General features: G+C 37.3%; 1 protein-coding gene across 1 annotated transcript in view; it reads left to right on the forward strand.

The window, feature by feature from the left end:
• The window catches only part of DPYD (dihydropyrimidine dehydrogenase), a 773,365-nt gene that overhangs the window by 651,000 nt on the left and 96,060 nt on the right, over positions 1–26,305 (forward strand). Inside the window, exon 20 of the mRNA XM_070592141.1 lies at positions 11,845–12,024. Within this exon, the coding sequence (XP_070448242.1) occupies positions 11,845–12,024 (180 nt within the window). The remainder of the gene's footprint in view (positions 1–11,844; positions 12,025–26,305) is intronic.

Raw genomic sequence — 26,305 nt, forward strand, 5'->3', positions numbered from 1 at the left:
AATGTTTAAATGGTGCAATGAGTGGCACAGACTCTAACTGCAGCGGAAGTTGAAATAAAAGTATTTTATTATGAATTGGTGTGAATTCTGAGTTATGATCTATTTGTATAAGTAGAGGGAGAGAGAAATGTATTATTGACAAAGAATGAAAGAGAATGGTGCTCGTCATTGAATGGTATTACTATCGTATCTTTATCTTGCTTCATTCCTTCATTCATTCATTCACTGAACAAATCATATGCCAAACACAGATCTCTATGTGCTAAACACTGGGTGCCCAGTGATGAACAAAACAGATGTAGTCCCTGCCCTTTTCCCTGTCTCTTTGAAAGCTGGTGAATGAGATCCAAATGATAATACCTACCAGGCAGGTATTTTAGGCACTGAACCCCATACTTGCATATCTTTTATATTTGATCTAATCCTCACAAGAACTCTATTTTAGATAAGTAGATAGACACACGTATATAATAATATGTGTATTACACATGTGTGTGTAAAAAATATATATAATATGTATTTTTAAATATATGTATATATTCATCCCCGTGTTCACAGGAGAGTCAGGTGCTTTGGTAGTGGTTAAAACAGAAAAGCAGGATTGCACAGTGAGTATGAGAAATTGTCCCAGGAGCAGATTGACCCAGGATTTGAACCCTTGCTCTGCTCTTAATTAGCTATATAATCTTAGTCAAGGTCCTTAATCTCTGGCCCTCTGTTTACTCATGTGCTAATTGAAGAAAATAAGAATACTTATCTCATGGTGTTATTGTGAGATTTAAATGTGGTGCTACATGTGAACGTATTTAGCACCGTGCTTGGAGCAATAACCACTAAGTGAGTTTTAGTCAAGTGCAGTAAGCCTAAAGGAATTTGGGTAAAGCATAAAGAAATGATGGTTACAAATGAACACACTATTAAGTATGTAAAGTACATTAAACCATTCCACCCTTAGGTGGTTTTATCCAGCTTACAGGATTCAGATTTTGGGCAGTCGTTGCCCTTCCTGTCTTTCTTGAGTTTTTCTTACGCCAAAGCCCTTTGGAGGCCAAGGGGCACTCTTTAAACCTAGGGTTATCTGAATCAGGTCGGGTCTCTGAGATTCTGAATCCCCCGCTAAGCAATCAAGGCCTGTGACCTTGATCCAATGCTAATGTTCTGAGGCCTGCATAAGTACCTGAAGGACCGGAAGATTAAACCAAACCAAAAGTGACACAGCATTTTAGAACGTATTCCTTGAGGATAAGTGAAATCTCCCTCCAATCTAAGGATGGGGAAAAACCCTTTAATAAGTAAGGGAATCATAGATCTAAGTCTGTCCCAGACAGTTTTAGTTGATGCTGATTATCCTGGTATTTTCATAAATAGTTGCCCTGTGTACTCTCAAGTGTCACAGTTTGGATGGTAAATTATATGGTCATATCTAAGCAGCCTCCTAAAACCCTCAGCCTAGAACTTTCCTAGTGTTAGTAATCTATCTTCAGGTTAATTGCCATATTCACAAATCCTAAAAATATGTGCCCTTTTAGTGAGAAATGCACAAATTAAACTGCTTCTTTGGTCATTGCATACATTCCTCTTTAACTATGTTCCAGCAATCCATCTTCGAAAGCTGAAGGCCAGGCATTCTATTTAGGTTCTTGGTTTTCATTAATTTAAAAAAAAAAAAAACTAGCATACAATTTATTTCCCTGGTTTTTCCACAAAACCGCAAACTTTCTGAGCCTCTGTTTTCCACCTGTATAGTAAAGAAATTAAAAACAAGTCTTTAATATTTTTTTTAAAAACTTTTTAAAAATATAAACCTTTCCACTTTGCTTCTCCAGCCCTCCGTAGGTATGCACTATGCTTTCGGTGTATTAACTTGAACATTGGTCAGGTTTTGTTGTTGTTGTTGTATAACGCTTAACTCTTAAATACATTATTCACTCTTAATCAGCTGAACTTTGTCTAACTTTTGTGTCCCAGATTATATTGGCAACTCAGTCAAGAGTGTTGACTCACTGATAATGGCCACGTGCTACTCTCACAAATTTGTGTTTTTATCAATAATAGATTAACCATCAAATCAACTGCTGAATTGTAAGTCCTTTGAATTAAGAAGTGGATAGTGTTATCTGAGATGCTATTTTCACATTAACAACACTTTTCTCATTGCTGGCAAGTTGTCCCCTTTTCTTGGAAAGTTGAATGTCTGCTCATATTATTGAGTAACCGCATAACTTTATCCATCTCCAAGGTCCGGAAAAAAATTTCCATGGGTTAATTTGCCCCATAGACTTTTCCTCTCTAGACAGTATGACTTTTTCTCCTTCTGTCATCCAAACCCCATGTGGTATTTTGGTAAATGATATTGTAAATCAAGTTTTCCCAGCTGTGTTGACTCTGCTGAAAAAGAGAGATTGCCTAAAATTATGGATTTTAGTCATCTGACAACTATTGTTTGGTTGTTTAGTTTCCTTTTCTTGGCTCACTTTTATCGTGGGAAGTGCTGAGCTTGCGCAATGCTGTATGCAAACCCTTGCCCCACCACCTGTGTTACTGCAGAGTAATTGAAAATTGCTGTGGTAACTGATGCTGCACACAGCAATAGCCCAGGATGGTGAGAATCTATTTTGGTAGAAAAACTCTACTGCCTCTGAAACAAAGTGGCCGAGTTTCCTCAAACAGCAGCCACAGCCCCTAACCAAAGAAGGCGCTGTATAGGAGCCTGGTGTGTAGAGCACTCCAGATCCTTGCCTCAGTCTTTTCAGTCTTGTATATATGTCTGTGAGGAATCAGGGTCATTGACAGCAATGTCTTAGAAGAGGCAGGACAGCAATCACCATTCTTTGGCCCTACATGTTGTGCCTGGCTCACCCATTTTATCTCTAGCCTTCATAAAAGGCAGACAGAGGTGCTGTGTCTCTGTATGGTTCTTTTTTTGTTATTTCTTGGTTGAGGTCATTATTGCGATCTGAATCCAGTTGGAGCTGACTTTGTAAAGGATGGATACAAGGAAGAGGACAAAGGCGATCTCGCCTACAAGGCATGTCCCTTTGACTAATCAGCCCAGGCCATCTTCAGTCAAGTTGTGTCATCAACACAGTGCAACATAGAGGATCAGTCCCACAATGCTGTTCTGAATAATAGTCGAGCCAGTGGCCCATCACCTGTACTACCTTTGAGAAAATACCTGGAGAATTGATGATTATAATCTGGCTGGCAAAATATGGTCTGGATCCCAGTGCAAAATACCTTGGAAACGCTTTGCTCTCTTTAGTCTGTCTTCAGCTGAACTTGGCTTAAGAAATTAATCAGATAGAGAATGACTGCAGATGGACATTGAAAAATAGCCTTTCAAGCTCCATAAAATTCCTTCCTGATTGGGGGAAAGAGGGGTATTCATATACTTCGAATTTGTCAGAGAATATATAATTTAAAAGGCTAGAGAAGAGGATAAGTAATGTGATGGACAATGAAATATATAATATACAAAACAAAACAAGTTAAATGACTCCTGTATCTTTAGGATTTATCAATGAGTAGCAATTAAAGGAGAACATTGAAAAAAATTTAGTAAGCAGAACTGCTTATCCATCAGGCTTTTTCTGAGCTGAACCTTTGAAAAACAACATCTGTGGGGCTATTTGTTTGTTGTTCTTTTTTTCCCCAATCCAATTTGCTATGGTCAGAACATAGAAAACGGAACTCAAAGCCAGATTTCTTAATAGGATAGCATTTGGACGGCTATTTTACTCAGTGCTCCTGCACAGTTTAGTAGCAAAGCTGAAATAAGCCCTCTCCTTTTGGGGGAAACAAGATGGTATTCTGCTGAATGCTAAAATTTTATCACGTTGAAAAAAAAAATGCTGCTTGAGAGACCTAAGAGTATAAAAGCATTTGAGATCTCAGAAGGAGTTTAAATCAATGCGCTGCCACAGTTACAGAGCAGATGAAAGAGCCTGCTGTCTCAATTGCCAGGAAACTACTTAGAAACTCTCACTTTGATTTCTTCACGTAGTCCGTTACATTACTGCTAAATGCAATATATAGGGACATCATGACTTTGATGTTGTACAGCTCCAACAAATGGAAACTAATATGATAGAACAACTAAGATTTGTGGGTTTATGTGGATATACAAATATATCCTCGTCTAGCTCCCTATGTACTGTTTCTCCAGGGGCTGTCTTTTCACCTATAGCTTTATAAAATTATAATTTTGCTGTTTTATTCATGAATTCTAGTAAGCAGTGCCATGTTTATGTAGTACCAAAAATTCATAAGGGCATATTGTTATTCTGAATTACTTCTTTAACTGGTATTGTATACCGGTTTCAAAAGTACAACATAGTTTTATATGTCTGTTCGTCAGTAGTGGTCAGAACTCAGTTCAGAGATTCCATCCATGCATTTGGAAAATATGATGTTTTTAATCAGTGGGTGCAAACAGGTAGAACTGGAAACTGCGTTTCCATCCAACAGCAGCAGAGGTCTGTTTTCCAATTTTAGGGTAAACCTTCAAGTGGTCATTCAATTATTCAGATCGTGCATTTTAAAAAATCTGTGTGTTTCTGCCATTATTCACTAAATAATAAATTTGAACTCATTTTGCAAAAATGTACTTCTTCTTATGAAAATTGTAAGTATGTGCTTATTAAATTAGGTAAGACATCAAATTTAAGCTGGTGAAGTGTATGGATATAAGAGCAGAAGTCAGAAGATCTGAATCTGATCATTGGCTCTACCACTTACTAATCTTTTGAGTTGGGGCATAGCATTCAGTGTTTAGTTTCAGTTCCCTCACTTACTAAATGATTAATAGCACCTTCTCTGTCTTCCTCTCACAATTGGTGTGTAGACTAAGTAAGATGATACTTGAGAGGCAGTGCCGTAGTGGAGAGAGCTTCAGATCAGGTGGGGAGACCAGCACTGCCTCTGACTAGCTGTGTGACCATGGACAGATCATTTCACCTTTCCAGACTCATAATCTGTGAAATAAGGAGGCCAGTCTGAAAAATGTCTAAGTTCCCTCTTGTCTATTTGTCAACATGCTTTCAAAACTGTAAATCACTGTATAAATATTTCTGACTTTTTTTTTTGAGGAAGATTAGCCCTGAGCTAACGTCTGCCACCAATCCTCCTCTTTTAGCTGAGGAAGACTGGCCCTGAGTCATCACATCCATGCCCATCTTCCTCTACTTTGTATGTGGGATGCCTACCACAGCATGGCTTGCCAAGCGGTGCCATGTCCGCACCAGGGATCAGAACCGGTGAACCCCGGGGAAGTGGAATGTGCACATTTAACTGCTGCAGCCCCGGGCTGGCCCAATTTCTGACTTTTTGACAGCATGCTTTGAAAACTATGAACACTATGTAAAGTATTGGGGACGTTTTGCATTGTTTCAACAGTTTAACCCTTTATCAAATAGATTAGTAAAGGCAGATTATAGAATTATTTTTTTCTTTTTCTGGCAAATCTTTAAGAATTAGATGAAGAATCCTTTTCATTCAGTGTTTCATCTGTGGACCGTGTTCATGGGAAAACTCTTGAACTCCTTCCAGTTACATAGGACTCTGTTATTAGTGTATTTTGGAATGTGATAAGCATTGCAGAACAATTTCCATTTTTGCTTAAATGTAGTCTCCAATACTCCTTTTACTAATGAATTTACTGTAACCTTGAGACTCCTTTGGACTTAAATTGTAAACATATATTTTTACTTGCATATAGCCTGGTGGCACACATTTCTAAGACCTGGAGTGTAGTTTGTCCACTTGTGTGCTAAGAAATGAAAAGGGATAATTATGGTTGTGGGTTCATCTGAGTTGTGTCTAACAGTTCAAGATTCCAATTTAAAAACCTTGTATATTTTAAAACATTCTTTGAAAGATGTGCTGCTTTTCTACACAAAAACGTGTGCCAGCCCTATGGGATTCTGCTTCTATAGAACTCTTCTTTGCCAAATTATTGACCTGGGATTAGTATTTTTAATCCATTTCAGATTCTATTTGCTAGCTTCCTAGTAAATTGTCTTTTACATTTCAAAGAAGTTGGTTTTTTCTTTAGAGGCAAAACTTTGCATTTTGACCTCTACTAGGCACTTTAAATCCTAGATAACCTGATAGTAACTGTGAGGTTTAGTACCATTCTGTGTGTCTGAGCTTTATAACTTCCACAGCGCTTCCACTTACATGATGTAATTTAATCCTAACAACAATAAGTTAGATATTATCACCCACTTTTTTTCAGATTGGGAGGAGGGAGAGGAGATCAAGAGACTCAATGACTAGCCCCAGTCACACAGCTCAGTCATGTCTTCTGACAACAAGACCAAAGCTTTTTTTTAGATCATTACTTAATGCAAATAACAGTAAGGTCCATGACCTTCTTTTACTGCATTAAACCCAAAAAGTATTAGATTTCAAAAATTATATCCTGCCTAATTCATGTTCTAATGATTTATTCATATTATGAAATGTATTTTTGGTGCCAATCTAGCTTACTAAGTATTAGCTACTATTTTAAGCACTTAAATAATGTTGCCTTTTAGTTTTCTATGTGCTAAGTATTTAATCTCCATTTTTAAGCAAAGTTGCTCATACTTATGCAGCTCAAATGTAGTTTAAACCTGATTCTGCCTGACTCCTATGTGCATGCTCTTAACCTCTACGATCTACACTTGGTGTGGCATAAAAACCACTAGATTGGACTTGAAGAAATAATTCAAGAGAATAATTCAAGAGAATTATTTCTTCAAGTCCAATCTCTTTCCATTTTTAAAGTAAGAATATTACCCTCTCTCCTGCCTAACTCACAGACTTATTATGAGTATTTTAAAAAATAATATGTAAAAGAGATTTTTAAGATGTAAATCACCATAAACAGGTAATTTACTCCTAATGTGGTTAATCACATTTAATGAGAAATAATGAGAAAGGAATAGCACCCCACAAGCCTCTAACACCTCCCAGGTATTTGTACTGTCGGTTTCCATAGGCTTAGAATAGCTGTGCCTGGCCCTAAAGTGGGAATTCAGGGCACTGTGTCAGACCTCTGGGGAGGACTATTTGGTGGCAGTGGGAACTTTATGTCACACCTCAAATCATGCTCTACAGGGAGCCACCACCTACTCAGCCCCTGCACAGGGCTGGTCCTGCTGAGAATCCAGGGGCCCCTATTTGAAACAGCTCACTACAGGGATGTTCACACTTATGGAAATAATTAATGGTGGCAATGATCCTTATAATGGCACCTGATGCCCTGCTGCGAAGAAAGATAAACCAGCCTTCACCATAAAGAACTTACAAATTATACTAAAGCAAACATGTTAACAGCTATTAAGAGTCCTAATCAGAGCTGTTAAACAAACAATTAAGAGATGTCATATAAAATACACCCGTTTAGGAATAGTAGCTACATGTTTGGAGTTTTAAAAGGAACCATTTACCGTTGAGATAGAGGTAAAGTCCTGAGTGGAGTGAAAGGTCAGGCAGGAACAAGGTACCTTTCTGAGCATCAAATCCTATGGACAAAGCTCTGTTCCCAGTGGTGTGCTTGCATCGTAAGATTAATTGTGGGTCTCATTACTATTTAATCAGAAAATTACTCCTGTTTCTTCAGACGTGACTTCTTATCATAAGTAGTTCAGGGCCTACACTGTACACTACACTACACTATAAAATGTACCGTTACAATCTAATAGTAAAAATCAGGAAGAAATTATTTGTCTGGAAGAAATTTACTTTGTAGACAGCATCTCAGGTTAAGATGAGATTCACGCCTACCAGTGCTTCAAACCTATTTTAAGTGCGGCCCAGCAGCACCAGTGCCACCTGGGAGCTTGTCACAAATGCAGGATCTTGGGCCTCACTCCAAACCTACAGAATCACAATCTGCATTTTAATAAGATCCTCAGATAATTTATATGTATAGTAAAGTTTTAAAAGAAAATATCAATGTACAAAGTGCCTACTACCAGAAATTCTCCCAGGAAAATAAATGTTTAATCTTACCAGAAAGTAAAAATTAAATTACTCACTTTGGAAAGGTATAGAAATAGGGTGGCGTTTGCTAAATTTATGATGAAACGTATCTGAAGTCGTCCCCTTTGGCACCTATGTCTAATGGTGGCTTCCAGGGTTTCCAGCATAGCACACCATCCCAGCTGTGTTCACTCACCATCTTATAGTCTCTCCTCCCTCTTCAGGTTTTGTGTCCTCTTCCATGCTCATTATAACTCCCAGTTATGTGGAACACTAACACTATAGAATAAAGAGCCCAGGAGAGGGTGGGAAAGAGAGTCTTCCTAGCCTTAGGCCCTACCATGTACTTGCATGGTTAAAATACTACTTTTTAAAAGTCTACATTTTGATCATTCCAACACCACTTGGCTGGGTCTACTGTATACAAATTGCGCCATGTTTGTGGATTGAGAGAATTAGTGGCTTTTGTATCTTCTTTTTGGAAAAATCAAGGATGACTGAGATTAAACTGTGCTACTTATACAGATTATGCGAAGTATCTAGGTTTCTTTCTTCTAGCACCAGGTTTTTACAACAGTCATGAACATCTCATAAACGACATGACATGACGTGATTTTCAAAATCTGATTTCTTACGTTCATATGGTGAACTATTTTAAGACTGTAGTAAAAGTATACCGATAAGCATATACTACAAAAAAATAGAATCTCACAGTGAACAAAGAGTAAAGCATCAGTTGACTTTTACAGTTAAAAAGAAAAATCCTGTGGAGGAAATTATAATGATATGCTTTATAATTGTTCTGGAAAAAACATCAACTCTAAGAAAGTTCTAACAGTCCTAATTAATGCTCAAATTCTTTCTCCAGAGAAACAGATTTTTTTTATGTAATGTAAATGGGCTTCATAGAAAATATTCTTGCCTGTATTTAATGGCTATTCGGTGTTCTTTCCTACATTGTAATAACATATGGCACTTCAAAATAGGAAATGAAGGGTTTTTTTGTTTCTGCTTTTCGGTTTTGGTTCATTGTTCTTACTCATAGTATACAAATAAGAAGGTAAATAAAATAGGAGGACATTGACAGTTTTTATCTAGCAGTATGAATTTTTCAAAACAATAGTTATAGTTGAGTTGAAAATAATTTGATCATTTTCTTTTAAAATGTGTCGGTTCATGGGACAGTTGAAGGAAAAGATAGTTGTAGTTGCATTAAAACAGGTTTTCCTCTGTCAATGACTATATCTTAGTCACATTAGAGCGCATGGTCATGAATCCTGGCTCCACCACTTTCTAGCCAGGTGGCCTGGGACAAGTCATTTAATTTCTCTGAGACTCAGTCTCCTCATCTGTAAAGTAGGACTAAAAATTAAACCTAATTCTTAGGGTTATTTTGAGGACTGAATGAGATTATACATTAAAAGATGTTTAACAAGATGCCTGGCCCATAATAAGAGCTCACTTCATGCTAGATATTACGTTGTTTTATTCTTGTCACACCATCATTCAGCCAATTTGGACAGAAATTTAATACATAGAAGTCATTGTGTCTTATTCTGAAAGGTAAAATGGCCACATCTCCCTAAAACATAGCTATTTCCATCCTTTAAAAAATAAGATACAAAACCCTCCTACCTATACGCCTAGCTCTCCTCTTTCTTTTACTGGAGCCAATCTTCTAAGAGCAGTCTGTCTCCATACCTTCAGTTCCTCAATCCGTATCCATTCCTCAACCTATGTGAAATGGCTTCTGCCCTGTTGTAGAACTTCTCCTCTATAAATGCAAATGTCGGTCAGTGTCTTTCTGATTGCTAAATCGAAGGATCACTTTTCAGGTCTGATGTTATTGTCCTTGATTGCAGCACTTGAGATCTTTCTCAATGCTGTCTTGGATCTCTTCTGCTTAGTGTCCTTCATGATGTTTTTTAGCCTTGCTTTTCAGTGCCAGTGTTCCCAGAATTCCATACTTGGCCTTTTTTTACATACACATCATGAAATCACTACCACTTCTTGCTAAGAACTCATAGGTATATTTTTTTTCTGCCCTTTCTCTCCTCTGTCTACTTCTCATCTTCTTTTCTGGAACCCCTTTAGTGTGTTTTCAATAAATTCTCTCAACCAACCTAGCAACAGCTAGATATCAGATAGTATGCTAGGCACAAGGATTACAATAAAATTTATTGAAGACCCAGAAGGTTTTAGGAGACCTTGAAATAGAATCTGATTTATTCTCCTGTTTTCAGGTATTTCCTCATTTTCGTTCATGTATGACACGATTTTTCTTCATTGGCTGCCATTGCCAGGAACTATGTTATATGCTAAGAGTTAACCTCTGGGAAAATGGAATAGAAATGAGTTCTGCTTTGCTTAATTTTTTAAAGAGTTTCCTCCTTTGGGTTTATTTAGAATATAGATGAGGAGAGATGTGGAGTTCTATATTGTAAATTTTGAATTTGAACTGATGGTGGGCCATCTGGGTGAAGAGGTCCTACTAGCCATTGTAAATGAGTCTCTGGAGTCTACACATAGTCCCCAAATTGGAGAGGTATCTTTGGAAATACTCATCCTGCAAGTGCTTATCTAAGCCCGCATTCTTCAAGCTCTAACTCAAATCCCAACACAAATGCTCAAGTATAATTTTGTTGGAAGGATCCTAATTTCTCAGATTCAGCCTTCCATAATGCTGCAAATATTTTATTCTCTATTTTCTGACATATGGTCACTCAATTAAAAAAATCTCTTCTGGATTATCCATTCATTCAACATGTTTTTATTGACAGCAGAATAAGTGATAAACTCTGTGCTAGTTACTGGGTTGACCAAGATAAATGTAGGTTCTTCTCTTCTGAAGCTTCAGTCTGTTTGGGCAGTGAGCTGTCAATCAAATAAGCAGGCAATAGTTATAAGAAAATGTATGAGAAAAAGAAGGCCTTAACCTATGGTGGGCTCCTGGAGGCCTCCTTGAAGAAGTGATATTTACCATGAGACTGAGAAAGGACTGGTTGTTAGCCATGTGAAGAAGGGAAAGGCATTCTAGGCAGCAAGGTCTTCTGAAAGGTCTTAAGACAAAGAAAGAATGTGGTAAATTTGAGGAAAAGAGGAAAGAACTGTGTGATTGGAGTACAGTAAACAAAAAAAAGAACAACAGGAGATGAGGCTAAAGAGGTAGACAAGAGTAATGATGGCTGAGTTAACTGATAAATGGCACTCCAGCCCCAGAATCAAGAACTATCTCCAGGCAGTACATCCTAAAGGAGGAAAATAAGAGAGTTAAAATGTCCTTTCTTATGTTGTGCTAAATTTGACTCTGGAATTTCAGCTGATTGAATGTAATTTTTGTGTGTGTGTGAGGAAGATTGTCCCTGACCTACATCTGTGCCAGTCTTCCTCTGTTTTGTGTGTGGGATGCCACCACAGCATGACTTGATGAGCAGTGTGTAGGTCTACGCCCGCGACCCCAACCCACGAACCCCAGGCTGCCAAACCAGAGCTCATGAACCTAACCACTATGCCACTGGGCCGGCCCCTAATTGAATGTAATTTTAAACATACTGAGGTATACTGAGGTATACCAGGCATACGGTAAACTGCCCATATTTACAGTGTACAATCTGATATGTTTTGAAATGTGTATACACCTGTATGACCATCACCACATCAAGTTTATGGAAATTATTCATCATCCCTGAAAGTTTCCTTGTGCCCCTTTGCAGTCCCTCCCTCTCCACCACTCCCATTCCCAGACAATGATGGATATGTCATGCTTAGAAGAGTGCCTGGCACATAACATAAATTTTGTCGAATAAATGAAAAGTGAGTCCGTTTGGAGAATTAGCTCTTCGTTTGACATTTGGTTGGTTTCTCCATATTTTCTAGGTATGCAGTGCTATTCAGAATCAGGATTTCACTGTGATCGAAGACTACTGCACTGGCCTCAAGGCCCTGCTTTATCTGAAAAGCATCGAAGAACTGCAAGACTGGGATGGACAGAGTCCGGCTACCGTGAGTCACCAGAAAGGGAAACCAGTTCCTCGGATTCCTGAACTCATAGGAAAGGTATGTGCTCACCTCTCCGGTGTTGTCCTTGAGAACTCTGCATCGGTCTCTTTCTGTTTCAGTTCTTGTTTGCTCTCCAACCATCTCACTCACAGAGGAGACACAGTGCCTGTTGGATGTGATTTCTGCAGTGGAATCATTCTGAAGGAGGCTTGATTACGGCTATATGATAGGTCTGCGAGTTACATTTTTATAAAACCTGTATAACACAAGGTCATATAAAAGAGAAAGATTGAAGTCTGTAGTGTAAATTGCCTCCAAATTCTTGCATACTGTGGTGATGACTGGCATTCTTTCCAGTGGGAGGCTGGAGATTTCTTTATTCTTTAACAAGCTCTGGAAATTATAACATTACCTTTCTATTTTCAAGACAATCAAATCACTGAAGCTCTGAATAATATGATGAAGTTTTTAAAATTAAAATCTAATCAGTATCTTTTGTAACTACTTCTGCTATGTGGTTAAACCTGGGCTCAAAAGGTTATGTCCCAACTTTCTCACTAACTGCTATTTTCAGAGAAATATATACTACATTTACATTTTGTATAATACAGTGATTTTAGCAAATCTTTTCTAAAACAACATTCAGCATTTTGCCTTTGTGTTTCCTTTGTATTATTCTAAATAGACAACCATTGTCAGAAGACGTTTCTTGAGTCCTGAATGAGGGGAGGAAAAAATTATAATTCTTAGTCTTTTCAGCTTGTCACTACATCAATAATTAACTTTAAAAAAAGAGAGGCAAGTATAAAAAGATTCTTTAAGGAAGCATTTAATAATTCAAATGAATCTTAACTTGAAACAGGTCACATGAAAAAGAATAGAAAACCGAAACCCTGGGTACTGTGCCTTGGATGGGAGGGTTAGGGACTCAGAAAGAAGAAAGAAACATCTTATAACTGACTTGTATTTGGCTAGTTTTGATGGAAAATATCACTGTTCCTTTCCTAACAGATAGCCAAAAGTAAGGGCTTCTTGAAGAATAATATGTATGATTGCAAGTCTGGTATGAAAAACAAAAGGGAGAAAGAAATAAAATCTTACAGTGTGGATTCCAGGAAAATATCGTGATGAATGACTCCATGAGTGGCAATCAAACAGAAAGGCTGGGTGACATTAATATTTATAATATTGTAATTAGCAACACTGTGCCTAAGCAGCCTTATTAGTTAACTAATCATATTATCATAAACTGAGTCTGCAGTATTTAGACAGTGTGTGGTCTTGCCTTTATCAATGGCTATCAATATCCTAAGGTTGTTCATAACTAAAACAAAAATTCACAAATAACTTTAAAGTCATTCAATGTAAATATCTCAATTGTTTCTGACGTGATAGTTTTGATAGTTTATGACTATCTATAAAAGCATTGTCTCAAATTTGAGTGGTTGCCGTGCAAGCTGAAATGTAAGTAGCTGCATTATGCTGTGCCATTTTGTCTTTAAAGGACTTCCACACTCATTTAAAAACTTACGTATTCAAATAAAAGATGGATGATAATGGAGACACTTGTGTCAATGACATAAGTGGAAATTGATTTTCTGATAGTTTGAATCTAGATTCAGACTTTATTTTGGTAAGCCTAGCCTTCCTCAAAATCATAAGTGTAATATTCAGCATTATCATTTGTTTTTTAAAAAAAGATTTTTGCCTACGTTATTACATTAGCAATTCATTTCCCAACACTAAGTTGAGGAACAAGCAGATGGTCTGGTAATAGATCTATTCACCTGGATTCTCTGGTGTGGGCTGACATGACTACAGCAATAGGTGACTATCCCCTTTAGGTTAATATCCCTGATACTGAATCAGAGCACTCTGGACCCAAGGTGCAGGTGGCTTCTTAATTGTTCCTTCCTAGTGCTGCTGGTGTGTATGTGTGTGTGTGTGTCTTTGAAAACAACTCATATTATACTCTCATTAACTACAGAACAAGATGCTGCTTCTTACATTGTTTTCATGCTATGGGGAAAACAAGAAAAGACGTAGACCCTATTTAGAAAGATCCACTAGAAGTAGCTGGCTTCTTTAGACAGGAAAGATTTGTTTGGAAAGTACAATTGTTACTCTACTTAATCTTTCACTCAGAGGTCAGGCTAAAATAAATTAGAGTCGAAATTTAGAAGAAACCAATTACAATTCAGTGTTTGAAGATAGAGAGAAAATGAGACTTTAGCCATGGAAACAAGGATTTGGTCAAATTAGTAATGTTATCTTTCAAGTAATTAGTATATTTAATATACTCTTCCTGTGTATACCTCACTTATTAATTAATTAAATTTCCCAAACAATGTTTCTTCAGGGGGCTTTGGAAGGGCAAGAAGTCAGGCATTTATAGTTTGCTCTGGTCTTATGGTGCAAGTTGTGTACATCTGTGCCTGCAGGTAAGAGAGCAAATCCCACGGAAGAGCAGTCACCAACTTTGCCATGCCACAGACCTCTTGATCTCAAATTATTGGTGCTTAAAAACCACGTGGCATGCTTGGAGGCCCACTCTCAGAGATCCTGATTCAGTTGGGCAAAAATGAGTCCAAGAATCTGTGTTTTAATGTTGTGATTCTGATGGATGGATCCAAGGATCCACATTGCCAAAAGGAATACAGAAGGTAGCAGCAGCAGAATATAGTCAGAGATTGAGAAGTTAGCAGTGAACACAACACAAGCTTCTCTTGGTGAAGGAAGCTGGCAATAAATGAGTTTGAGCTGGAAGAGAAAAGAAACAGAAAGAGAGTGAGGAGAGGAAATCCAGACATGCAACACACTGGGTTCTTAACAGGCAAAGGTTGAAAATTCCCAGTGAGGAACCAGGGGCAGGGAATTAGGGAGCAGTTGGGTCAAAGACAGGTAAGCAAAAAGAATTGTGAGGACAGAGACACTTCACTAGCAAAGATGTGACATCCAGAGTCCATGCAGACTGTCAGCAATGAGGAAATCTGGGAGGATAAGGAAGCAGCGACTATTCACAGTATCGTGAGGAAGGAAGGGACTCAGTAGCAAAACACCGTGTTATTTTTTACTAAATTATCTTAATCCCTCTTCTCCCTGGCAAAAACCTAGGCAACTCAATAAAAGTCAAGTGATTGCTTGCTGCATACAGGACAGTGGTTACTAGCAGAGTTTACACTAAGACTGTTAGGTGTACATGATGCTTCATTACTTACTAGCCAGGCAACTTAGGCAAGTTAATTAATCTCTCTAAATCTATTTTTAAGACTATGAAATGAAGATAGTCACAGTGCAAGTCCACCATCCGTCATTAACCATTCTGAAATCCAAAAAGCCCTGAAACCAAATGTTTCGCATAACTCGTTTGGCAGCAAACCTGGCATCAACTGATGTGAGGCTCTTTATAGTCTTTATTTATTCCTCTTCGAGCGAACATTTAAATGTTTACTGCAGAGAGCCTAATGTGTTTGATTCCAGGCTGCTACCCCACACCTTGCTGGGAGTGTTAGGTAAAATGTGGTGTATGCACCATTTTACTTTTCCAAAGTCCAAAAAACAACTCTGAATTCTGAGATGGATTTGGCCCCGAGAATTTCAGATAAGGCTTGTAAAGAACACTTAAATCAGAATATAACAGCAATTACACCTTTATCCACAAGTTCTCCTTTAGTGTTTGAGGCAAAGTATATATTTCAGTGATATTGGAAAATAAAATATTCATATTTGATACTTTTAGGTGTAGCAAGTAAGAATTATGTTGAGATTATTTGCTTGAGAAACATGAAAGAAGTTGGATGCTCCAATATTAGAATAGAAAATTGTGCAATCAGAAAGCAGAGAAGAAAACGACTTCACTTTTCTGTGCTTGGAATGAAAGCAGGATTCCTAAGCTAGGGCTCTTGCCTTCCTAAGCAAGGGGAAACAACACAGGCCAAGGCTACTGATCGCTGAGAGTCTGCATGCATTTTCACATGCTGCTTCCTACATCTGGAAGGTCTTTCCAGTTTACTGAAGTGAAATTCTCAAGCATCTCCTTTCTTTGAGTTATTCTCTGACCTCTACACCAGAATTAATTTCTCCTTCTCTTCTTCAACCTCTGTTGCAACAGGTGTCACATAACATTTGAAGTTTTACGTGTCTGTTTCCTCCACTAGACCGCAAACTCACTCATTTTATTCTTCTTTGCATCCCAACTCCTTGGACACCCACTGATCCACAGTAAGGGCTTAATAAATGCTGCTTAAATAAGCAAATGAATGAATAAATGAATGTTGTAAGAAAAGGACTAACTGGTAGCATTAAAATTAGTGGTGATTTGACTTGTCAAGCCATTCCTTTTCCCATTGCATCGGAAATGAAAAGAATGTAAAAGGAAAAGGATAACTTTGAATTTGAAGTCCCTTTTTGTGCTTGAGTCTAGTTTGGTAGAACGAGATGGAAAGAAGCCAGAGTGGAAAGAGTGAGGTAGGCAGGTGAGCAACCTTTATCCCTTCTTTGCTAGGCAGTGTTCCTAGAGAATAAGCTTCTTGAGGGCCTAGAACACACACTGTGTGCCAGTGCCTGATGCAACATCTATCCTGTAGGACCAATAGCATGGTAGCTGAATTGCTGAATGAATATATTGATCAATCACTCATTTGTTTTAAGATCTATCTTAAATGTCACTTCCTTTGTGAACCCACCTATGACCCTGTTTCTCTCCCTCCAGGAAAGTTGAGTCATTCTTTTCTCTGTTACACTATAACCCTTTGTTCATATAACTAGAGTGCACTTATGACATTATCTTGTAGTTGTACGTCTTCTTGTCCATTACTAAGCTCATTATGAGCATCTTGAAAACACAGATCATGTCTTACTTATACTTACTTGAATTTTCAAGCACCTACCACAATGCTACATGTTTATAGAATTAAATAGCACAAACTATATGTGGTGTCCTTCTTTAGAAGGAAAAAGAAAGCCAATTTATCAGTAAAATTCCAGCCAGGCCCTTTCAAGAACAGAAGTTGTTTAGAAGAAAACAGTAAATGTGCCAAGTTACTTTCAGTAGGTATTAAAATATGATGAAATACATATCATTGATATTAAGTGAACATAATCTGTGCTCATTAAAAAGCTTTCATTAGGATAAAATGAGGAAAACTGTCCTGGTGCTTGTATGGCAACTCCTAAAACAAGGCTTTGTTTTGATGATAGAAAACAAAATGGGTTCATACATATGACCAGATGCATGATGCTCTTGTTATTTTAAAGCCAAGGTAATAGGATTATATAAAGCCATGGTTATCTAGTTGTGGTGATTTTATATGTAGATGTCTAACTATTTATTTGTTTGTTTCTGGCATGTTATCCACTATAGAGAACAAAGAAGTGTTCAAGAGAAATATGTAATGTCATGAGCATGAGCATTACAAAAGTCCTAAGAGTAAGAGTCTGAGAAGAGGAGAGTGGTATCTCCTATTCACCACAACTTTAAATGTTTTATGTCTTCCATGCTATTTATATTGTCATGATTTTAATTTTTCTAAATTGAGATACAATTTACATAAAGAAAGAATACACTGGTCTTAAATGAACCATTTGATGAGTTTTGACAAATGCATACACCCATGAAATCCTTACTTCTATCAAGATATAGAATATTGCCAACACCTCAGAAAATTCCCTTCTGCACTTTCCCAGCCATTATCTGTCCCTCCTCCCCAGCACCAGAAGCAAACACAGTCTAGTTTCTATCTGCATAGATTATTTTGCTCATATTCATTAGCATCATATAATTAGAATTCCGCAGAATGTCCTTTTTTTGTGTGTGGTTACTTTCACTCAGCTCAATGTTTTGGAGATTCATCCATGTTGTTGTGGCTGTTAAGTAATTCATTTCTATTTATTGGTAAATGATATTCTATTGTATAAATATACCACAATTTAATTATTCATCCAAAGTGACATTTGAGCTATTTTCACTTTTCAAATATTATAAATATATCTGAAATAAATATTCAGGCATAAGTGTTTTTGTGAGCACATTTTCATTTGTCTTGAATAATTCCTAGGAGTGTAATATCTGGATCATAAGGTGATGTATAAGCCTTATAAGAAACTTACAAACAGACTTCAAAAGTGGTTATACCATTTTACATCCTACCAACTGGAGATGGGTGTTTCAGTTCTTCCACATTCCAGACAACATTTAGTATTCTCAGTTTGTTTAATTTTAGCCATTTTAGTACATGTATGTTGATATCTCATTGTGATTTTAATTTTCATTTCCCTGAAAACTAATGATGCTAAACACTTCTTCATGTCCTTATTGGCCATCCATATATTTTCTTCCATGAAGTATCTATTAAAATCCTTCACCCATTTCAAAATTTGGTTTACTTTTTATTGAATTTTAGGAGTTCTTTATAAATTCTGGGTACAAATCTTTAGATGCAGAAAAAGCATTTTACCAAATCCAGCATCCACTCATAATAAAAACCCTAGACAATCTAGTAATAGAAGGAAACTTCCTCAATCTGATACAGGGCATCTACAAAAATTCTACAGCTTGCATCATACTTAATCATGAAAAAATAAATTTTTTCTCCTAAGATCAAGAACTAGGCATGAATGTCCACTCTCACCACTTCTATCCAGTGATGTATTAGAGGTCCTAACTAGTGCAATAAGAACATAAAAAGAAATAAATGGCATCCAGACTGGAAACAAAGAACTGAAATTGTCTTTATTTGCACATGGTAATTTTATGTATGCAGGAAATCCTAAAGAACCTATAAAAATACTGTTAAAATCAATGTGAACTTAGCAAAGTTTCACGATACAAAAATAATACACAAAAGTCAGTTGTATTTCTATACGAACAGTGGGAACAATGAACAATCAGAAAACTAAATTTTAAAATACCATTTACAATAGTATTTAAAACCATGAAATACTTCGGAGCAAATTAAAGTATATGCACTATCCACACACTGAAAACTACAAAGGGTTGCTGAGAAAAATTAATGAAGAATAATCAATGAAGAGATATGTTAAGATGTCAGTTTTCTCCAGATTGATCTGTAGATATATCACCATCCAAATCAAAATCCCAACACATGTTTTTGTAAAAGTTGACAAGCTGATTATAAAATTTACGTTGGAATTCAAAGGAGCTAGAATAGCCAAAACAATCTTGAAAAAGAAGAACAAAGTTAGAAGACTTTAACTATCTGCCTTCAAGACTTTCTATAAATCTACAGTAATCAAGTGAGTGTGTTTTAGTGTCCAGATAGACAAATAAATCAATGGAACAGATAGAAGGTCCAGAAATAGACCCGCACATATACGCGTAATTGATTTTTGACAAGGGTGCCAAAGCAATCCAATGAAGAAAGGAAAATCCTTTCAATAAATGGTGCTGGAATTAATGGACACCCACATATGTGTATTTAAAAAATGGACCTCATTCTTTTCTCACACAAGACACAAAAGTAATTTTAAATATACATAGATATAAAAGTAAAAAGGTAAGGCTATAAAATTTTCAAAGAAAGCGTAAGTAAGTATCTTCGTGACAGTGGGATAAGGAAAAATTTCTTAGATAGGATACAAAAAGCCCTAACCGGTTATGCAAGAGAAAAATTGATGTCACACTTCATTGAAATTAACTTCTCATCAAAGACAGAGTTAAGGAAATGAAAATTCAAGTCACAGAATGGGAGAAAATATCCATAATACTCATATCTCATGAAGAACTTGTGGCCAGAATAAATATATATAGTACTTTATAAGTGTAAACTGGAATAATTTGAAATAATTTAATCTTATCAACAAGTATGTGGAATCTTACAGTGAAAAATCCATAGTGAGGAGCCTAGCCATAGGATCTTGAAGCTAACTCCTGTCCATCTAGGATAACCGTTTTTTGCTCCTTTCTCTAATCACCACCTTCAGAGCTAGCCCAGAAAAGAGGGAGTGAGGGAGATGAAAACCATTTTCCTTCAAGTTCATCTTATGGCCCAGTACTTGTCCACGTTATTTTCTCCCATTGCAGCTTTGTCCCTGCAGTTATTCTCCCTGGGGTTGCCAGTTGGATACATTATGTTGTTAGAAAAGTTCCAAATGACATATTACATTTCCATCAGTTGCTTGGGTAGTGATTGAAGTAGAAAGCAGTATTATTGAGGTCACTTTCTATGACTGTAGCCAGATTGCATAAGGCTAAATATTTTTGATTGTTTTAGTTTATTTCATAGAACATGGCAAAAAAAACCCAAAAAACCACAAAACACCAGCTCCTGGAAGTTCAAACCTTCCAAAATTACCAAATCAGAGTCTACTGCATATATATTATCTACATCTTATCTACAGCTCTAAACATCATCAAATGGCATGAGTAGTATCTTAGGTAGAATGCTGAAATGCCATGTCCTTTAAGAATGAGTCAGACACCTGTTTATAAATGGTGATTATTTGTACTTAGAAGGAAAGAAGTGTTGGACAAGATTTGATAGCCCCCCTCCTGTAGTTCTGAGCGTCTGAACATCTCATTAATGTATAATGATCCCACAAAGAAGTCAGTGTGCTATAGTGAGAAGAACACATTGTTTGGAGTCTAGTAGGTCTGAGTTTGAAGCCAGGCTCAATGTCTTACTACTGGGTGAACTTGGGCCAGCTACATGAATCCCACAATCCTCCATTTCTGTAATGACAGATTGAGATAATCATACCTATTTCACAGCTGCTTCATCAAGATTAGAAATCATATATGCAAAGTGTATAGCACATAGCGGGCGTTCAATACGTGGCAGTTATTGTTATAATTAATTTTAACAGATAGACAGATATATTGGGGTAATATGATATGTGATAAACGCATATACAAAATATATAGATGATATTAGGGTAAACATGAACATTTGAGCAATAAGTTGATTTCTTCTATCTTTTGTGTAGATTTTTTCAGCTGATACTTACACATTATTTTTGTACTTTCTCTTGGCCTTTTATTGATAACATGATCTCACTAGCTTAGCTTTATTTGATCTGGTCAAAAGCTAGCATCTTTGTCCTTTGCACCATGCTCTTTCACAAAAAAAGCTTCTAAACAATTCAGAAATGTTCACTTTCCAGGTAAAATGGAGATAAATTTGTTAATTCAGAGTTTGGGTGGTAAACTGGCATGAGTGGTCCATCACTGGACCACTAGGTAGAAAAGAGGTAGAAAGGAGGGGCCTACTGCTGTTGCCAAATCAGAGTAACAATATCAGAATTTAACCTGAACCATTAGAACAGGTGCTGGTAGATGTCTTCCGTGTTATATAAAGAGGTGGTTTTGCATTGCTTATAGCCAGAATAGTTTATGCCTTTATATGCCTTCTCAGCTTGGTTTCTCTCCCATCTCAGGGGTAAGTAGATTCATTTCACAAGGAAGATCTGATCAGTTGGTAGCAACTACCTGGGAGTGCTATGTAGAGGAGAATTATAACTTAAAGCCAAGCCCATCAGAAGTGTGCAATTGATTGGCAATGCCTGAATGAGCTTGGACACAGGACTAGACATTGCAAAATGTGGCTCTCTACTTCCCTGAGTGTGGAACACCAACAGCTTGCCTGGTCTAGGAATACGGGCAGCAATGAGCTTTTGGATTTATAACAGCTGAAATTGCCTCATTGTGGTCTACCATTCTATGCCTGAAATAAAATGTAAACTATACAACATTTTTGCTGTGTTGCCAGCGTCCCATCATGCTTTACCTTCATCCCATGCTTTTAAAAATTATGATTCCCTATTTCTCCTCACTCTTAAAATTGGTATCTAATTGCCAAGCACAAATGCAATTATTTCCTTTGTCACTTTCATGAAAGTAAGTGGTTAAGTATAATTCCTCATACTTCATCAAATATACTACTTTAATCAGAATGCACCTTATTAATATTAATTATATACTTAGAACTTGTGTAAAAGTGCTTTTCATCTTCAGCACAACTTACCCACATTAATTCTGACGTTACTTTTAAACCAGGGAAAAAGACTAGGATTTCTCTTTTTCTGGGTGGGGATTGAGGATTTACAAAGAAATGGTTACTATAGCATATAAGATAGAATTTGAATTCAAATACTATCCTTGAACTCATCCCCTATCCTTTCTCCTAGGAACTCTACAAAATCAGTGGACATTTATTGCAAACTGGTTAGCTTTGTTCCTAATCTTGATTTCATGAAATAAGGCAAAATATCTCTCTGTAATTCGGAGCTATACCCCTGAGATTCTCACTGAGAAAAAATGTGTTTGTTATATCTCTGTTTAAGCCCATCTGCCTACTTAAATAAAGGGAGTATTAGATAAAAGATACAATTTTCTGGTAATTAAAGCAGTCATTTTGATCATGTAAAGAGTCACCAGAAATTCTAATTATATTCAGCTTTATGCCAATTTGTCCTAATCTAAGATTTGAGAAAAAAAATTAAATGTCTACCATTTGAAATTAAAAAGGGGACCTGACTTGCAAAAAGAAAAATCAAACAAAACAAACCATAGGAGGTTTTTGTTTTTGTCTTGTTTTTGTTTTCAGCTTATATGGATTGTAACTGATTGAACAGCTTTACCGAAAACCTAGAAGCTTAGGAAGGATAGGCCGAGACATCTTCAGTTGCACTGAATAATTGGTAATCTCATAGTTAACCAAATCAGTTTAGATTTCCAGATGAAATATCATCACCTTTCCTCTTCTCCTTAGAATCCTAATTACTCTGTTTGGTTGTCTAAATTGATCTAGTTAACCACCCAACTTCTCAATATCCCCTCTATTTTCTGCTGTATAGATATTGGAAAACAATCTTATTAGTATCTCAAATCTGTACTCTATAGTAGTCTGTGCTTCATGGTCACAGGTGACCCCTAGAAATGTGTTTGAGAAGATGTTACTACAACCTGTGCAGAGAATGTGACTAATGCTGCACAGAGATCCTTTGACTTGCAGCTTTAGGCACTATTTGTGAAGTTGCCTCATAGACTGGAAGTGCCCTGAAGACCTCGCTCCCAGCCCCCCACCTGGGAGGTCTGCTGTGAGTTGTTCCCAGCAAACCATGTCAAGATCATGCCTTTTGAAGATTTGTTGCCACACATCTTTAAAGCATTTTGCTTGTCTTCCCTACTTATAAATATTATCCTATTTCATCTCAACCTATGGAACCTTCTCTAGATTCTCTGCTGGCAGTTATTCTCTGTGTGGGACCAGTCCAACAGAGCTGTAGAATGTCACCCATCATTTCAGGACTATCAAGTTGGTCATCTTTTAGAAGCTAAATGTTGCCAAGTCTTTCTTTCCATTTAATGCAGGGCTCAAGTGAAACTAATAAAAGTAAATATATGGCATTTGTGGTAATCCAGGCTTCCTAGGAAAACAGAATTATTCCAGTTCTACTATATACAATTTTCATTGAGATATAGAAGAAGCCTGCAAGATTATTCTACTCTGTTCATGCCTTTGGTGTTTGTAGTAGGCATGGGTGATGCTCACTAATACTTCCTAGTTCTATAGCAGTAAACCTCCATGCCTCTTGGATGGTCCCTAAAACTAGGTGACTTGCTCTAGTCAATGAAATGTGTGTGAAGTATGGTATGTGATTATGAGCGGAAACATTTAAGACCTGGCATTTGGTTCTCCATATTCCTATCCTTTGACACAGCAAACACTGAAGTCTCATGTTGAGAAGGTAGCAACATGAAATGGATGGCCTAGATTGCTGCGACACCACATATAGGACATCCAGAAACATAATAGACTTTTTTGGAGTGAGAGATCAACTTTTATTGTGTTAAGTCACTGAGATTTTGGGATTGATTGTTGCCGCAGTACAACCAACCGGTGAGGATTAATACAGAATTCCAAATAACGTGTAGCTATTGCCAGAGGGATTGACAGCTCTGCTGCCCATTGAAAAATTGTAAAATGGAAGAGTTCATCTTTAGCGATCTTCACTGTCCTTTCTGCACCTCTTCCCACATGCTGGCAGCCAGTACCATAATGCAGTTGCCCATTATATGGCTCCAACCTGTGTCTGATCTATTGGCAAAGTGCCTAAAGATACCTGATAGCCTTTTTTCCAAACCATACATACATCAAAACATTTATTCCTGCATCATACCTAGTTTTAAATAAGTTATTGTGAAGATACCCAACAACTGGCCTAATTCAACTGAGGAGACAGCAGAGTGTGTACCTTATGCACAGCTGCTTTCTTGTTAGTGGTGAGGCCTTGGGCAACTTAGATACTTTCTCTTAGCCACCATTTCCTCATCCTCAAACTTGGAATAATAATATACATCTCATAGGATTGTTGAGAGAAATAAGTAATAGGGTCTGAATTTCTTCTTCCTTTCATAGGTCAGGTTCTATAAAACATTGTCTCTACTCACTGTCTCTCATTCCTTATTTGCTTTTCTATCTTCAACACATCAAAATTGGATTTCTACCCATCCCCATCCCCAAAAATCACTAAAACTGTTCTTGTTAAAGTTAGTGATTTAGTGATTACTAAATCCAGTAATTTCCCCATTATTTACTTTACTAGATCTTCTTACATTCAACCATTGACCACTCCTTTATATTTGAAATTTCTTCTTTGATTTTTGAATACTCTTCTCCTGGTTTCTCCTTTACTTTCTATCAAGCAAACAATTTTAGCACCTGGTATGTGTCAGGCATTATAGAGGCAAATAAGAGTAACATAACTCTGCGTTTCCTTAAAAGAATCACAGGCCAGTGTGGAAAGTAGACGATTAAAGAGTTATTTATAATATAGTGTGATAATTACAGTGATAGAGAGGTATGCACAGGATAGCAGGGGTGGTGGGGAGTTTGAGAATGTTTTCCAGAATAATCTGAAACTTAAGCTCTAGTGAGTGTAGGAAGAATACCCCAGGCTAAGGCAGAGAGCATGGCAAAAGCCTGGGGGTAAACAATATTTCTGTGTTGAAGAAAATCTTTCTGGACTTAATCTTTGAGGACCTCTCCCCTTTTTTTGGCCCTTAAATAATAGTACTAGTATTTCCCTGTCCATGGCTCTCGTATTCCTGTATGTGCTCATCAGACCCATGAAGCCAATTTTACTCTCCTTATCTTCCAAATGTGTGCTCTCACAAAAGACCTCCCTCTGGACCCTACACACCCATCTATTCAGCTTTCTGGTGGACTTTGCCACCCAGTAGCCCAGTTCAGTGCTCTTCCTGCAACTTAGGAATAAAACAACAGTAGTGATTAAACCTGACAATTATATAAGGACTTTATAATTTACAAAGCACTTTGGCATACATTATCTCACCAGCTGCTTCCTTAATGTAATAGCAGCAGTGGGCAGAAAACCGTGTCACTGCCAACAGCGCTTTTCTGACCTTGGTCTCCCAGCCCCACCTACTGAAAACCTGAGAGCAGCTGGATGGGAGCTGATTAGAGGCTGGAAGCTGACCTTGTTTGGGGACCAGAAGAGTGTGACAGCAGTAGTTGCCACCTCCACCTTTTCCATCTCTGTAGGGGCAATAGAGCAAGCCAGAGGTTTCATGGCGAAATGTAGGAAGCTGCACAGAGCAGCAAGGCTGCTCATGGGCTGCCTAAGCACAGGCTGAGGGTGGCAGGCATCAGCTTCCGGGAGGCTAAGCACTTATCCAGTCTCCCCCTACTCTTCTGACTTCTCATTTCTTACATGCATTAACTATCATTTTGAAAGTTTCATTGGGTTAATTAAATTCTTCTAGTGTTGATGCTAAGAAAACTGAAACATTTTCAACTGAGATTGACACTGCTTAAGACACAGGCTTCACTGATGTTTGTTCAGTAACACTCCAATATGTCACAGGATCGCTGAGAGAACATCTGAGAGCTATAATGAGCTAAAAGTCAAGTACAGGGGAAAATGTGTTCCAGACTGCTGCAGATGTTCTCAAATCAAATCATATTTCTGTGAAATGCCATATAGAATATTCAGCAGTTGAAGGATGCAACAGGAACGGACAGATCAATTGATTTGCACTGTGTTTAAAAAAAATTATTTAACCTAAATTATATGAAATGTGGTGAGTATTTTTTTACTTTGAATCATTTAAGAATAGATGCACTTGATTCTAATCAGCTTTAAAGATAACTTCCCTGGGCTAAGGAAATGCTTTAACTGGTTAGTTAGGAGTCAAGGCCTAGAGAAGATGGCAGTTTGATAAGGGAAACAAGATAGAGTCAAAGACAGACATTCCATAGCCCCTCTCCCTTACCTTTATTCCTCTTTTATCCCATTGGCACCAAAATTGAGCAGACTTCTGTTTAATTAATTCACCAAGATTCTGATAAACCTGTCT

Source organism: Equus przewalskii, chromosome 24 (genome assembly GCF_037783145.1).
Source record: "Equus przewalskii isolate Varuska chromosome 24, EquPr2, whole genome shotgun sequence".
Taxonomy (NCBI): Eukaryota; Metazoa; Chordata; class Mammalia; order Perissodactyla; family Equidae; genus Equus; species Equus przewalskii.